This window comes from Neophocaena asiaeorientalis, unplaced genomic scaffold, assembly GCF_003031525.2.
Source record: "Neophocaena asiaeorientalis asiaeorientalis breed wild unplaced genomic scaffold, Neophocaena_asiaeorientalis_V1.1 scaffold629, whole genome shotgun sequence".
NCBI classification, from domain to species: domain Eukaryota; kingdom Metazoa; phylum Chordata; class Mammalia; order Artiodactyla; family Phocoenidae; genus Neophocaena; species Neophocaena asiaeorientalis.
In genome coordinates this window covers 6,692,454-6,707,918 of record NW_020175468.1, presented here as the reverse complement: position 1 = coordinate 6,707,918, position 15,465 = coordinate 6,692,454, and the positions used below count along the sequence as shown (strand labels likewise).

Below are 15,465 nucleotides of genomic sequence, written 5' to 3'. Positions count from 1 at the left end.
CTGCCTCCCCCAACACGCTGGGACAAGGCCAGGATCTGACCCATTCCTTTAATACTCATTCAGCAAGTACGTGTGAACAGCCATAGATAGTACTTCGTATTAATACTGTGAGTCAGGCCCTGTTCCAGGCGAGTGGATTGAGGCAAAACACAAACACAATAAATAAGATTCATCTCTGTATCTCAGTATCAACCTACCTAGAAGGAATGAATAGATAGGAAGATCCCATCTGGGAGTGGAGCTACAGGAATATGAGCAGGACTTTGAGGGTGGTGTGGGACCCCCACCTGGTCCCCCAGAACAGGGAGATCTGGGAAGACTTGAGGACTGAGATTAATTTGGGGCAGGAGGTGGGGGGCAGCGACCTTAGGTGGCCTTGGCTGTGGATGTAGGTTTTGGAGCTCAGACACACCCAACTGAAGTTGTTGGTCAGCCATACGTTTAGGGAGGGGAGCAGAGGCCACAGATCTGTAAGATGAGCTGCGCGGGAGGGGCTCCAGGCTGGACTTGGGCCTTGCAGCATCTCTAATTTCCTTTATCTTTCTGCATCTTCTACTACTCTCTTTGCAGGGTAATGTCTGTAATGCAAAGACATATAGTTTAGAAATTATGCCATAAAAACTGGCATAATTTGAGCAGGGGAGGCCCATGAGCAGATAGGCTCACTAAGGTCCTGGCACTGCCTTGGCGTGAGTGTCTCCTTACAGCTGAGCCTCTAATTTTCACATTTCCATCCTCCTTTTCTCTCCCCCACGTCAGAAGAAAATGGGAGCGTCCCTTCCTTGCCAGGTGCGTTTGAGCCACCCCCTCAAAGATCCAAGCATGGACTCGTCCACTCACTCCCCTACCACCACGTGAATGAGACACACAGACACAGACACACACCCCCACACACAGTAGGTGGTTCCTTCCCCACATTTCTCGCCCTACAGCAAATGGTTTCTTCCCACGAGGAAGGGCGCTAGATTTTTCCCCACTCTGCTTTCACGGTAGGGTGGTTTCTCCCTCCTCCCCTCCACGGGTACTGGATGGTCTCGCCTCCCCCCACGCCCCGTGCCGCCGCCGCTGCCGGAGAGTGAGCGGCCCGGGCAGGAAGCGCCGGACGAGCCCACTGCGCGGCCGCCGTGGGGGAAGCAAGGCCAATTCCTCTAAGTGAAGGTTTCCGCCCCGGAGAGGAGGCGGCGCCCGGGATCGGCCGCGCTCTCCGCTAGAGTGCGGGCTTCGGGACAGTCCATTGTTGCCTGAGGGGTAGGGGTGGGCGTGGCGGCGCCGCCTCCTCCAGGAACACTCCCCGGCTGACCGCGCTCGCTTGTGCTGCTGGAGCCGCGGCGCCAAGATGAGCGGAGAAGAGAACCCAGCCAGCAAGCCCACGCCGGTGCAGGACGTGCAGGGCGACGGGCGCTGGATGTCCCTGGTGAGCGACCCCGCCCGCGATACTCTGGAGTCCGGGGCTGGGGGCGGGGGGTGGGGGGGAAGGCTCTGAGAGAGTAGCTGGTTTGCGCCGCTCTCATTACGAGATTGGGAAACTGAGGGCAGTTGGCGTGGTGCCGCCTAAGAAAGCGGGGCGGGGCGGGCCCAGCAGCGTGCGTGCCACTGACTCCCCCTTTACGTCCCCAAAGCACCATCGGTTCGTAGCCGACAGCAAAGATAAAGAACCCGAAGTCGTCTTCATCGGGGACTCCTTAGTCCAGCTAATGCACCAGTGCGAGGTGAGGCCCGTCCCTCTCTTCCTGCCCCACCCAGGCCTGTGCCCTCACTGACAGACCTGGACCAGAGCCCAGACCAGGCGGTGTATGGGGTACCCGAAATAGCCTCAGGTAACGCCGGGCACCCAGAATCTCAGTATAATGTGCCACATTCTACTGAGAAGGAAGTGTGTGTCCTGGCTTTGTCGTACTGGGTCTGTGTATAGTGAGACTTAAAATGAGGCTTCGTGCAAGACTGCCTAGGATGAGGCTCTTTGTTTAAACTAGTGCCCAGCCCTAATGGATTTCCACAGAGCTATAGTTATTTCCACAAAGTGAAGGTCAACGGTAATAGGTCTCTACTAAGGGGGCTCAATTATGATATCTTTCCATTAAGCGACGTTAAACCATGGCTTTCCTCAAAGTGAGGTTCAACTGGAATGCTGCTGGTTCGATGCCTGGCTCAAGTAGAATAGGCTTCCGTGAAGGGAGTCCTGCTTCCATGGGGTTTTGTGGAAGTGAGACTATAATGGGTTTGCGTAAAGTGAGGTTTGACCATATTGGGGTTTGCTCGAGGTGAGATTTAACCAGACTGCTTCCGTAAAGCAGGGCTCTTCCATGATGACATTTGGTTAACCTTTGGATAGAGAGTGGTGGTCGATGCTGACAGTGCCCCTGTGCCCACACCACTTCTTGCCCACAGATCTGGCGGGAGCTCTTTTCCCCTCTTCATGCACTTAACTTTGGCATTGGCGGTGACAACACGCAGCACGTGCTGTGGCGTCTGGAGAACGGGGAGCTGGAACACATCCGGCCCAAGGTGAGCAGGGCTTGGGTGGGCAGCTAGAGCACCCTTAGCCTGCCCCCTCACCACTGCTTCATGCCTCTCTTTCCACAGATCGTGGTGGTCTGGGTGGGTACCAATAACCACGGGCACACCGCAGAGCAGGTGGCTGGAGGCATCAAGGCCATCGTGCAACTGGTGAACCAGCGGCAGCCCCAGGCCCGGGTCGTGGTGCTGGTGAGAGAGTGGGAGGGTGGGAAAGGAAGACCGGCAGTGTTCTGGGACCCCTTCACGTGTAGCCACAGCTGCACGGTTCTGGGCAGCTTAGCACAGAGCAGTGGTTGAAGGCAGAATCTCATGTTGAAGCTTGCTACACCCATCAGAGGGGCTGTGGTTAAGGACATGTTCAGGGACCAGTTAGCCCCTTTTGCCCAAGAGACTGCTAGAGATTCTCGGGGTATTGAGAAATTCAAGACACTTAAATAGCCAAAAGTTATCAAGCATTCCCAGGGTTAATCTTGCCTCCATCACTTCTAGAAGGTCTCACTTCTAGAATAAGGTCGCAGACCATCATCTTTCCATCCCTAGTGTATTTTGCAGCTGGGGACTTACTGGTGGGGGGTGGGGGACAGTTTGGCACAGGGAACGGGATACCCAGAGGCTGGTAGGATGCCTCCTCACAACTCTTCTTGCCTTCCTCAGGGCCTGCTTCCTCGGGGCCAGCACCCCAACCCACTTCGCGAGAAAAACCGACAGGTGAATGAGCTGGTACGGGCAGCACTGGCTGGCCACCCACGGGCGCACTTCCTGGATGCAGACCCTGGCTTTGTGCACTCAGATGGTACCATAAGTCACCATGACATGTATGATTACCTGCATCTCAGCCGGCTGGGGTACACACCTGTTTGCCGGACCCTGCACTCCCTGCTTCTGCGTCTGCTCGCCCAAGACCAGGGACAGGGTGGTGCTCCCCTGCCAGAACCCACACCCTAAGCATCTGCCTTCCTGCAACATTAAATTTTCATTCTTCAGTCTCCCATTCTCTGCTTTATGGCCAAGCCCGTCTGGGTACCTGAATCTCAACTCCCATGTCTGTGACCCTGCATCTCTGCCCAAGGCAGGCCGCACCAATCGATCAAGATACTCTGGCTCCTGTAGAGTCAGGCAGATTTGTCATCACAGTGGTGCTCTAGGCAGGCACGACCAATCAGTACAACACGAAGTGAAACTGGCTTGCTAACGTGGCCCTATAGGATCATGGTCAAGCAAGAATTCTGGGTGACCCAACAGTCAAAGCCCACTCAAAGCTGCCCTCCAATCTGCACATGCTCTTCCCCCTGACTGGAACTTCTGGTGCTCTGGTCCTAGCTTAAGTGTGACTTCCTGTGGAAGCTTCCTGACCTTCCCACCCCTAGCAGTCATCCCTCCACACAGCGTATGGGTATTTTTCTCTCCAGAGAAGCACTGTCCACAGGCTGTGACAGAGGCGCAAACAGGAGAGGTTCCTTCTGGCCTGGCTGCAGTGCTGGTTCAGGCCACACAAGGGCAGCAGGGGTCACTGGGGACAGCGTGGTACTCTGGGCTGACTGGCCTCCCCACCCGGTGCCACCCCTGGCTCAGACCTCTCTCGTTCAGCTGGAACGTCAGAGGTGAACTGCTCTTCTTGTAGTACCACATCACGGGCCTTCCCGAGCTTGTGCGTGTTAGACGGCTAAATAGGCATCTTGACTCTGCCCACCATGTCCCCCTGATGTAGGGAAGGGACGGTCCTGGAATCGCACCCCCCACCTCACGGTGGTGAGGGGGAGAAGTCCAGCTCCACGGCCAGCCGTGGGGGTCGGACTGGTACGACCAACATCCCTTCTCCCTTCCGAGCAGGCAGCCGCACGGGTGTGTTAAACAGCTTTAATCTCGGTCGTTGCGGCTTCTCAGCACAGTAAGAAATATTGCACATGATCAACATGTTTTGTTCTGGGGGTGGGGACAGGGCGGGGGAGTCACCTTCTTAGAAAGTACAACCCAAGCCAGGAGGGCAGAGGGGGTGGGGAGAGAGAACCCTCCCCGTGCCTGTGGCAAAGTGCAGGAGCCCCCACCCCCAAACTAACCTGAGTCCAGCCCCTCTGGGGAAAAAAGGGGTACATGAACTCCCCCTACTCCACAGGCGCCTCCCTGTGGCCCGAGGCCCACACTACCCTCCAGCTTGCAGCCCTCACACGAGCCATTTTGCATAAAGTACAAGTGAAAAGGTCTGAAGGTAACACACTCCAGGTTATGTACAGGGGCTCGGTGAAGGGAGACTGTGCCCCCTGCTTCCCCTCAGCTGCCCCCCATCACAGGGAGGGAGCTGTGGGGGGAGGGGGACAGACAAGAGGAGCAGGCCTCATTCCGTCCCAAACTGGAAAGGACGCAATGGCTTTGCTGGGGAGGAGGTAACCATCCTGCCCCCGCATTCCTGCCACCTACATACTGTCCGTGTCCTGAGGGGAGTACTGTGGGTCTGGGGTCTTCTCAGGAGCCCCTCACCTGCCTGTGGCAGCTGTGGAGGGACCAGAGGGGGGTGGTGAGGGTTGGGGGGGCCCCTCCCAGCCAGGCTGTCCGGGCCCCGGCTCTGGGGGCGGAGGCAATGGCGGGGCAGCCGGGGCCGTGCCAGAGTCCGAGCCAGGTGAGGTGGGGTCAGGGCCCCCAGCAGGGCTGGGAGTGGGGACAGGGGCAGCAGCAGTGACAGTGGGGGGCGGTCCAGGGAGGGGGGCCTCGGCTCCCGGGGGCTGCTCCGTGGGAGTGGCCGCCTGCATGATCTTCTGGCGCACCTCACGGATCTTCAGCTGCAGACAGACCTTAGAGGGGAAGATGTCTGCGTAGCGGGCCTGGAAGGCTGCCGTGGCCTGGGCTGTGGACAGAAGGGTGGTGGGGAGGGCAGGGTGAGATGAGTGGGTAGGCCCCCTCCAAGTGCCCCACAAGACTCCGCACCTGCTTACCTGATGGGAAGAAGCCATGGTCCTGGAAGAGCTGCATGACGAGGGCCCGGCGCTGGTCCAGGGTGCGCCGCAGCGACGAGTATGGCACCTTCTCGTATTCCAGCTCCCCGAGCACATCCTCAGCTTCTGTACCTGGGAGCAGCGCAGGGAGCACAGTCGAGCCTCCGCAGCAGCCTGGCCCTCCACCACTGTCCGAGGGGCCACTCCGCCCTCATTGAATTCTATTTCACAGTGGGGTTTAGAGATGGAACCCACCCAAGGTCACGTACCAACTTAGGGGCCTGTTGAATATCAGAACCCACCCTTGACCTGCTGTCCTTCCTCTCGGCGACACCCACCCCACCTCTCCCATCTTTAACCCCGTTCCTGGGACCCCCACCCCTCTTGGAGGCCCTAGCACCCCCGTAGCTCTGCCTGCCACCACACCGGCACCTGTACGGTCAAAAGTGAAGATGTCCCCCTCGCACTTGGCACTCTTGGGGGTGTTGGGCTCCGAGCTGCAACTGGAGCGTCTCCTCATCTTACGCTTGGGCGAGGTGGGGTCCTCAGGGGCTGAGTCCAGGTCTGGTCAAACAGAAGCAGGCTCAGTGGAGATGGCCCCAGTCTGTCCCACCTACCCTGGGTGCCTTGCGCTCGCCTACCAGTGGAGTTCTTCCTCTTCTTGCGGTAGGAGCCCAGGATGGCCCGGGGTGAGGTGGCCAGAGACTGCAGGGTGGGCGAGGGCAACACCTCCTCAGGCCGAAACTCGGGCAGCTCAGCAAAGCGCTCTTCGAAGTCCACCTCCGACAGGACCCTGCTGGAGAGCGGGCAGGGTCACCTCCTCTGCCTCAGCCTGCAGCTGCCCCCTCTGCCACCAACCCACACACTCCAAGTCCCCCAGCCCATGCTCACTTGTCCACAGAGTCAAAGGTCTTCTTCAGGGGCGGGGGCCGCACCTTGACCTTCTTGCCGGCACTAGCCGCCTCCTTGCGCTCGGGGGTGTCCCCAGCTGCCCTCCCACTGCTGCCCTCACTGCTGCTGCCGCTGCTACCAGGGGCTGGGGCTGGAGCCGGGGCCGGGCTGGGAGGGGTGGGAGGCTCCCCTCGGCTCTCCAGGCCCAGCCCGGGGACACGCCAGTCTGAAGATGAGCTGGGGAATTTGCTGGCCTGGGGTGAGGATGGCAGGGAGATGGAGGACACTGGGTTCAGACTCACCTGGGCAAGACCCAGAAATACAAAAGATGAATGCTGACGGTCAAGACACAGAGCCATGGGGAAGACCCAGTCATGCAGACAGATAGGCAGGAGGACAGAGGAGGACCCACAAGGGCACAGCTCGGACAGGGATGGAAGAGGGGTGGAACAGAAGGGCAGGCAGGGGACTGAGGGGCCAAGCCCAGCAGCAGGGAACCCCCAGGCCTGCTGGACACTCACCACGGTCTCAGGGCCCTTGGCACTGGTCCGCTCCTCAGCAGGTGGGGGCGGCGGGGGACTGCTCCGGGCCGGGGGAGCCCAGGTCTCTGGGGGCAGTGGAGGGGCTGGTGTTGTTGGCCGCCCCTCAAGCTCTGACTCGGATGCAGGGGGCTCACGAGCTGGGCCGGGCTCCAACGGCTGTCGGGACGCAGGGCCTGGCCGCCCAGGGGCACCTGCCTCAAAGGAGCCCACAGGAATGCTGGCGATGGCCGCCTTCACTTTCTGGGGGGCCTTGGGGGTGGGTCGCTGGGCCTTGGGGGCCACTAAACTGTAGGTCATGGATCCTGCTGGTAAAGAGAGTATTTGCTGAGCCAGGCCTGACTAGAGCCCATCCCCTGGGTCTCCCCACTCACCCCCACCCTCGGTTGGCCCGGCACCCACCTGTGGCACTAGGAAAAGGGCTGGTGGGGGCCGGGGTGGCAGTGGCAGGGGCCGGTGGGCCCTTGGGCAGGATGGTGGCAGCAGGTGGGGTGGTGTTGGTGGCCACGGTGTAGACCAGGCCTGGGGGAGCCTGGGATGGCTGGGCCAGGGGTGCTGAGGAGGTGGGTACGGGGCTGCCAGGGTAAAACGCTGTGATGACGGGACCACTGGGGGCTGCGCAGGTGGGAGGCAGCTGGGGGCTGGGCACGGGTGACACGCCCACCTGGCCAGGAGCCAGCAATGGGGCTTGGCCTGCAGAGAGAAAGACAGAGGAGAGGCAGGGGACCGAGTTAGGGCCAGAGCTGCCTCAGCCCCACCCTTGGTCCCCAGCTGCCTGCCAGGCCACCCCTCACCTGAAAGCAGGGGCTGCACGAAGGCGGGGCCGCTGGGCCCCAGCGAGGTGAAGCCTAGGGCTACTGAGCTCGTGGGTCCGTATGAGGTGACTGTTCCAGCCTGACTGGATGCAGGACTGGTACCCAGGGGCAGCGCATGCCCGCCTGCTGACTGCACGTAGGTGATCCTGCCGCAGGGAGAGGAAAGAGGAAGGTGTAGGTGAGCTGGCCCCACCTAACCCCTTCCCTGCACTCACCTCCAGATGAGGGCTCAACTGCCATTACCTGGTGGAGGAGGGCAGCAGAACCTTCTGAGGCTGAGAGGCGGGTCCGGGGAGCGTGGCCGGGCTGAGGGGCGGCACCAGGCCGCCGGGTGTGCTCACAGGCACCGGAGTTAGCTGGATGATCTGTGGGCAAGGGCACCACAGGCTGAGGTGAGCTGGGGACCCAGAGTGAGGCAGGGGAGGACCAAGACCTCGGAGGCTGGACCTCAGCAGAGACACGGGACAGAGAAATTGGGACGGGGATGGGAAGGGAGAAACGAAAGCAAAGACGACAGCGACAGATAGGAGACACAGAGAAGGGACAAGGTACAAACACGGAGGGCAGAATCAAGATATGCACAGAGGTCGAGCAAGACAGGGGCCAAGAGACAAAAAGGGAGAAAAGGAGAAGACTGAACGACAGACAGACACAGAAACCGCGGGACACAGAGGCTAACACCCAGGAAGAGAAGAATAAGAAACAGGCGGGCCACCACCGAGGTGCCCTTACCTTGCTGGGTGGCTGAGCACCGTTCTGCACAGGTACTGAGAAGGGTGGGCTCACCAGGGGCAGCGGCTGGCCGGCCCCTCCTCCCCGCACTGACATGCTAGGGGTGGCCAAGGGCACTAGTACCTTCCCAGGTAGCAGCTGGGCTGAGCCACCCGGGGGCGGGGCCTGCACAGGAGAAACTGACTGGGCTGCAAGTTGAGAGACAAGGGAGCAGGTGGTTACCAAGGAGTTGAGTAGGCCTGTGGTCCCTCTCCGTATGCTGCCCAGCCCAGGCCTCACCTTTCGGGGGCGGGGCGGAGGGTACGGACTGCAGGATGGGGATGCCAGGAGTGGGTGCGGTGGCAGCCAGGACTTTGCCGTTGGTGGAGGTGCCCGGCGGGAGGGTGAAACGGATGCTGGTGGTGGGTGCAGGGCCGCTGGGAGCCGCTGCCTTGGTCCCAGGGGCTGGTACTGGGGCAGGCGCCACTTGAAGTTGCTGGGGCAGCGTGGGCAGAATATACTGCACCTGGGTGATCCCCCCAGCCTTGCCCAGGGGACCTGGCTGCAGGATGCCCAGGGGCATTGGCCCATTGGGCCCACTCCCAGCACCTGCTCCTGAGCCCGCAGCCGTCCCGCTGCCAGGGCCCCCCTGGGCAATGAACTGGACAGCTGGGGGCGCTGGGGCCCCATAGCCCGGGGCGCCCACCAGCAGGTTGGTGACAGTGGCAGGTGCCTTCCCCACAGTGCCCAGTAGGGGTCCAGCCACCAGATGTGAGGCTGTTGAGGTGGCTGCTCCCGACTTCTTGTCTGAATACACTAAGCTGACGCCCAGCGGGGAGCCCCCAGGTGCCCGGGACCCAGCGACTGTCTCAGTCCTGGCACCGGCCGTGTCATTTGGAGACGCTTCTGCCCGGCCAGAAGTGGGGAAAGGCTTAGAGGCGATGGGCACAGGAGTGCTGCTGACAGGCCGCACCACATTGGTGACCATGGTGGCGGCCGGGCGGGACAGGGGGGCTGCTGGGGCCCCATAGGCCAGCGACGGGGCTGGGGCCGAGGGCATGCGAGCTCCACTGCCCTCCCGTTCCTCCTTGTTTGAGGGCAGGACCAGCGTCTGCAGAACACTTCCTCCCCCGCTGGGAGGTGCCGCAATGACTGAGGGGCCTGGTGGCTCCAGGCCCCCCACACTTTCAGGTCTCTTGCGTCGGAAGGTGGCAGGATCCGTGGGGAGAAACCGGGTGGCCTTAGGCGTTGCTGGGCCCCCAGTTCCAGGGGGTGGGGGCCGTAGGGGACCTGTTGTGCTGCCCTGACCTGACTCCTGGGCCTTGAAGGTCCCTGAGCCCAGCGGGAAGGAGGTGGCTGCTGAGGCCGAGGAGGAGGCAGGCGAGGACGAGGAGGATGGGGTGGGCCCGTAGCCTTTGCCGAAGCCGGCAGGTGGATCTGGGGGCCCTGGGGGCTCAGGGTCCAGCGATGGACGGCAGTGAGTAAAGGAGGAACGGATCACAGGCGAGAACACCTTCCGACCAAATCCCTGAGTGGCAGGAGAAGGGAAACACAGCATGTCAAGGGAGCCTGGATACCCACACCCTGCCCATCCCGCCCATCCCAACCTCCCCGTCCCGCCTGGCAACCAGGCCAGCCGAAGGCCTCCACGCATCCAGGCTGAGACCCAGTTCCCCACGAAGCAAGTAGCTCATCCTCTCTGCGCCTTAATCTCCCCCTCTGTCAACGTGCAGAGAAGTTAACATTTCCCCCACTTCCCAGGATGCGTGAGACCAGACAGCAGCAAGTCCCAAGCCCTCACCTTGCTGCCCTCTGGGTCCTCCCCAGAGCTGTCTCCGCTCTCGCTGTCGGTCACCCGCTCCTTGCACTTGAGGTCAATGTCAGTGGTGCTGAAGCCATCGTCAGCTGAGAGAGCAGAGGGAACAGTGCTGGTAAAGGGCTGGGTGCAGGGCTGCCCAGGAGGAACAGTGTGGAGCCTGGCTCTGGCCTCGGCTCTGCCCCGAGTTAGCAGTTAAGTGCTGTCCAGGAATGCTGTTCCTCACCAGGAACAAGTGTTGTTCCAAGTGTTGTCCAGGAATGCTCTGCCCACCTGCCCGCCAGCAGACCCTAAGAGCACACTGGTAACAGCACCTAATACTGTGTCCAATGGCCCGGCCATGCCCGTGTCCTCCCGGCTTCCTGTCTGGCTTGGGGCTTCTTGCGGGCAGGGCTGGGCTTACTCAGTAGGGCCTGAACTGAACATGCCCGCAATCACACACGAACATGGAAGGGAAGAAAAGGAAGGGGCCTAAGGGCCTGGACCAAATCTCCGCCCACCCCTCCAAACCTTAGCCAGCTGCTCCCTGCATAGGATTCTGGGCCCTGCAACTGCTTACCAATGACATCATCATCCCCTTCCTCCTCACAGATGACCATGCGTTCCTCGTCACTGGTCATGTCCTCACTGGCTGCACGCTGGGAACGGGAGGCCCGGGTGGGCAGCAGTGGGGGCCGCCCACTGGCTGCCAGAGTGCCTCCCTCACCGGGGGCCGCAAAGGGGCCTGGAGCCCCATACTGGGTGGAAGGCTTTGGGCCAGAGTAGGATGCAGGGCCAGAAACCATCTGCAGGAGAAGTGCAGGGAGAGTTCAGCCAGTGCTGTCACCGTGGGCAGCCCTCCCTGCACATCGCCCCTACCCCCTGGCCTGCACTCCAGACCTGAGTCAGTTCCTGTAGTGCCTGGCTGTCTACTTCCCCGCCATCCAGGCTGTGGACCCCGCTGTGGGAGAAGGCTCGGGGCCGGGCTGAGCCAGGTCCGCCGACTGTGTGCAGACGTTCTGCCCCACAGGAGCTGCTCCCCGGAGCCTTGGTGTCCGAGCTCAAGAGCGTCTGGGCTGTGACGGACAGGAGCTCCGAGGACACTGTATGGTGGAAAGAAAAAAGTGTCGCAGTCAGGAAGGCTCCTCCCAGTGCCCAGGCTGGCCAAGCGATCCACAGATATTTCTAGATACCAGGCAGAAGCAGGTTGGACTTCCTGGGCCACCTGGCAGAAAAGAGATACCACCCACCAGGCCAGCATTTCCCCTGGTTCCTGCCCTCTTGGGTTGCGAGGAGCAAGCCCACTGCTCCCTGGGAGGCAGCCTTTCTGAGAGCATGAAAGCCTAGAGACAGGTATGTGTGGCGTTGCCTAGCTAATAACCACTGGACTATCTGAGCCTCTACTCCCTCATCTCAGAGAAAAAGGAACGTCTCCTCCCTCACAGAGTCGTGGGCCCAAACCCACAGGATCACTCCAGAGAAGCACCTCAGAATGGTGCCGGGCACACTGAACACCCTCAGTCAGTAGAAGCAGCCAACGAGGGGCTTCCAACTGTGGTCTTGAGAGCCAGATGAGCTGGGGTTTAAATTCAACCTTTGGTACTTTCTAGTTTTTTAGCGACTTCACACAAGTGCTTTTGTCTCTCTAAACCGTTTCCTCACATCTGCAAGATTAGGTGTGCTTCTGAATACTGAAGACGACGCTCTTCTTGACGCCTGTCATAGTGAGTGCTCAGCAAATGGCAGCTGACAATAAGACTTCTGCTCAGAAACCTTATCTATTTGGACCTCCCTGACCCCTTCACAAGTGATAAGTACCAGTTCCTTTGTGAGTAAGGGTTCTCAGATAAAAGAGATAAAGCTGAGAGGAGCTTCTGGGGAAGGGGGTGAGCAAGCAAAGGGGAGGTCGGTGTCAGGGCAGAAGAGCCAAAGGGCTCACTAACCTCCAGGGGCAGCGGCGGTGCCTGTCTCCGACATGCTCCGCTCCCTTGGCTCCTTGTGCCCTCCTGCCAGCCCCAGGCTTGTAGGCTTGGCCTCTGAGCTGGACTTCTTCCGGTCCTTGTTGCACCACTTCCAGTCTGGGTGGGCCTTAAAGTGGGCCTCTTTCACCTGGCAGGAGAGGGCAGGGAGACCCTTCACTCACCCACCCTGCCAGAGGAAGCCGAGCAGCCGAGAGGGGGCGGAGTTACCTGGAAGGCCAGGTCGTGGTACTTCTGCTTCTCCTTGGGCCCCAGAGCGTACCACCACTCGCCCAGGATCTTACTGACGGTCCGGTTGTCCTGGTTGGGGTGACGCTGGTGGACCAGGGCCCGGTGCCGCTTGCTGAAGATCATGAAGGCGTTCATGGGCCGCCGGATATGGTCCTTCTCCCTCTGCAGTAGACACAGGCCCGAGCAGGAAGGTTAGGAGTGGGGAGACGGGCTTGGGCGGCCACAGGGTGAGCTGGGGACAGGTGGAGATGAGGCACCTTGTTGGGGCTGCGTCCATCCTTCTCTGAAGATGAGTCTCGTTCCTTGGGCAGGGCGCTGAGGGACTGTGTCCGGCGTTTCCCAGGCGGCAGAGGCAACTGGATCTCAGGAGACATGATGGAGAGGAAGCTGTGGCGGGAGCGGCAGGGCAGTGAGAGCCATGTCTCTGGCCACTCCACCCTCCTCCCCAGTCCCAAGCCTCAGGGCACTCACGCATCGTCGTGGTCACTCTCTGTCTCACTGTCCAGCCGGGGCTCTCCTGGAGGACCAGGGGCCTCCTCCTCCGTCGTGGGAAGGGGGCCCTTTCCAGGTTCCACCACCCCCAAAGTGTGGGGGGGTCCGGGCCCTGGGCTCTCAGGGCATGTAGCTCCAGGGGGCCGCCCAGGGTCAGCATTCCCCGTCCCGCCTGGTGGCTGCTCGTGAGCAACAGCTGCCGACTCAGCAGGTTCTGGGGGCAGAGCGGCAGGCAGATCAGAGGGCTCCTGGGCCATCTCGACCCCATCCCCATGCCTTCCCGGAGCCTCCCAGCCCTCACCTTTGCTCTGGTTGGAGGCCACTAGGTGGCTAGCAGGTTGCTGGGCCTCACTTGGCTGCACGGAGGGGTCAGGCTGGCTGGGGGCCAGGAAGGGGACTAAGGAATGCCAGGGGAACACGGCCACAGAGCGAGGTTCCACGTTCGTCCACACTGTGGGAAGGAGTCAGCTGAGCTGTGCGGCAGGAGAGCTTGGCCTTGACCCCCAACTCAAACTCTTCTCCACCCTGGACAAGGTGGCTCCACCCCTTCTTTACACCCCCTTCCTCAATCCCAGAGCCCCCTGGGCTCGTACATGCGACATCACTCAGGAAAAACTCCTCCCTGAAAGATTTCTAGATTTTTAAGAAAGAAAACAGAAGCAGGGGGAGGGTCCTCACACCCCACTCCCTCCCCCACCTCCACCCCCACCTCCACCAGCCTTGCCACCAGGGACCAGGCCAGAGAAACGACTGGCTCCTGTCACCAACCAGGCCATGTTTGCTTGCCAACTCACTCTCTCAAGGCCCCTAGACCTTAGCAAGGCTGCAGACCCTCCCTCAGTCAATTCCCATCACCATGTTGCCGTCTGACAGCGCCCCTCACCTTGGCCTCATACTCCCTTTCTCTTTTCCTGAGGCAGACGGCCCAGTCTCCCTACCCTCTCCTCCCCTCCCCACTACTCACAGGGCATGGGGTCTCAGGCCTTTCTCCTTGCCTCCCTACCCCTACCACAGACCCCAGGGAGCCAGACCTGCCTTTCCCAGGCTGGGCACAGGTGGCTCCAGCATCTCTTTCCTCCTCAAAGAGAACCTACTGCCCATGAAGACACCTCCCAGCCTCCCTCACTCTATACCCCTGAGCTTATCTCCAGTGTAGTGTCCAACCCCCTTGCCCCAAAAGATGGGAGGGTGTGGTAAACTCTTCAGACAAAAAGGCACAGACAATGGGACAGACGAGAGAATTATTACAAGACTCTGCCCAGGCAAGGCAAAGGGGCCAGGTGTTTCCTTAAGGCTACGCACAGGAAGGTACTTCCCTCATCAGGGCGCTGGTCCTAGAGGTCCAACCTTCTGCTCCAGGAGCTGGGTGGTAAGGGAGCCAGCCCACCCCTTACGGCTGAGTCCCACCCCTGGCTGGACTCCTGGGGCTGGCCCAGGCTGGGAGTGGGCTTCCTACTCACTGCCAGCTCCCTGGGGGAAGTGGAAGCAGCAGAGGAGGCCCCTGCTAGGGGAAGACCAAGAAGAGAAGAGGGAAACGCCCTAGCCCTGGTCCCCATCATTCCAGGCTCCCCCTGATCTGGATCAATCTGACCTAGGCTGATCCCCCCTGCCAATGCCTTCCAAAGGCTGGCCTAGGGGAGCCCCTATGTGAGGCACTGGCCTCAAGACCTGATTCTGTGAGGTGCTGACAAAACAAAAAAGTAGATATCAAGGCAACAGGGGAGGAACAAAGAAGCCCACACTGGAAAAGGACTCAAAACACTATGAAGATCCCATCCACTACCACGGGGGCACTGGAGCCCCAAAAGCCTGCTGGGCCCTCCAAACCCATGACAGCCTTCAGAGACCCGGACCTGTCCCTCTCTTCACAAGGATCTTTCCCATCAGGACCCCTCATCTTCTGCTAGGTGGGAAAGAAGGGGCCCAGTATACAATGGGAGAACAGTCCTTTGGTCCTGTCCCTCCTGAACTCCTCCCTAGTGCACTACCCTCCAGGTTCCCGGGTCTCTTCCTCTCTCTGAAAAGCAAACCACCAACACGTCACTCTGTTCTGAGCAAACAGTGCCTCACTCCCTTCCCAAGACCTGTCCTTAGCCCCACTACTCAATCACAGCCCCTAGCCCCTTCTCCCTCTATTCCACACCTGGCACCAGCAGGTCTCACGCTGCTCCTATTCTAATCCATGCTCCTTAGCCAGGTACTCTGCACCCCTCCTCACCTCCCATGACAACATACCTTTCCCACCCCACACCTAAACACCACAGCTGTCCTCAGCTACTCCCCACTCTGCACTCCCATCCCTCCACTACACTCCCACCTGCCGTCACTAACCACTCAGACCAGCCGAGCTCTATAACTTTCCCCTCTACTCTGCCTCCACCGTTCTCTTACTATAACCCCATCACCATTACTTCGCACTCAGCACCCCGACACCTTGACCCCTGCAGTCCCAGGGCCCAGGCGCTACTGACCGAACATGCCGAGGCCACGGGAGGCCGCGCCGGACGCGGGCACCAGGGGCCTGTGGGCTGAGTACATGGTCCGGCACGGGATGGCCCGGCCGGGGCT

General features: G+C 60.5%; 2 protein-coding genes across 7 annotated transcripts in view; one reads left to right on the top strand and one right to left on the bottom strand.

Moving 5' to 3' along the window:
* The first annotated feature begins 973 nt into the window (after nt 1-973).
* PAFAH1B3 (platelet activating factor acetylhydrolase 1b catalytic subunit 3) lies at nt 974-3,503 on the top strand. Its single transcript, XM_024768559.1, has 5 exons — nt 974-1,414; nt 1,620-1,709; nt 2,389-2,505; nt 2,584-2,706; nt 3,172-3,503. Exons 1-5 carry the CDS (start codon nt 1,337-1,339, stop codon nt 3,460-3,462), a joined length of 699 nt encoding a protein of 232 aa, XP_024624327.1. The 5' UTR covers nt 974-1,336; the 3' UTR covers nt 3,463-3,503.
* Nucleotides 3,504-4,358: 855 nt separating this feature from the next.
* Nucleotides 4,359-15,465, bottom strand: part of CIC (capicua transcriptional repressor) — a 26,165-nt gene continuing 15,058 nt past the window's right edge. For 2 of the 6 annotated variants that reach the window (XM_024768340.1, XM_024768339.1), the window contains 19 exons: nt 13,199-13,348; nt 12,877-13,111; nt 12,663-12,792; nt 12,385-12,567; nt 12,139-12,304; nt 11,096-11,298; nt 10,776-11,001; nt 10,202-10,305; nt 8,701-9,928; nt 8,422-8,609; nt 7,933-8,054; nt 7,669-7,835; nt 7,277-7,567; nt 6,857-7,182; nt 6,336-6,637; nt 6,086-6,240; nt 5,877-6,008; nt 5,445-5,576; nt 4,359-5,356 (listed from right to left, as the gene is read on the bottom strand). In XM_024768340.1, coding sequence (XP_024624108.1) covers nt 4,989-5,356; nt 5,445-5,576; nt 5,877-6,008; nt 6,086-6,240; nt 6,336-6,637; nt 6,857-7,182; nt 7,277-7,567; nt 7,669-7,835; nt 7,933-8,054; nt 8,422-8,609; nt 8,701-9,928; nt 10,202-10,305; nt 10,776-11,001; nt 11,096-11,298; nt 12,139-12,304; nt 12,385-12,567; nt 12,663-12,792; nt 12,877-13,111; nt 13,199-13,348 — 4,808 coding nt within the window. In that variant the 3' untranslated portion in view covers nt 4,359-4,988. Of the gene's footprint in view, nt 5,357-5,444; nt 5,577-5,876; nt 6,009-6,085; nt 6,241-6,335; nt 6,638-6,856; nt 7,183-7,276; nt 7,568-7,668; nt 7,836-7,932; nt 8,055-8,421; nt 8,610-8,700; nt 9,929-10,201; nt 10,306-10,775; nt 11,002-11,095; nt 11,299-12,138; nt 12,305-12,384; nt 12,568-12,662; nt 12,793-12,876; nt 13,112-13,198; nt 13,349-15,368; nt 15,460-15,465 lie in introns of those variants that run through there. The other 4 variants (XM_024768345.1, XM_024768343.1, XM_024768344.1 and 1 more) reach the window with 4 other exon arrangements.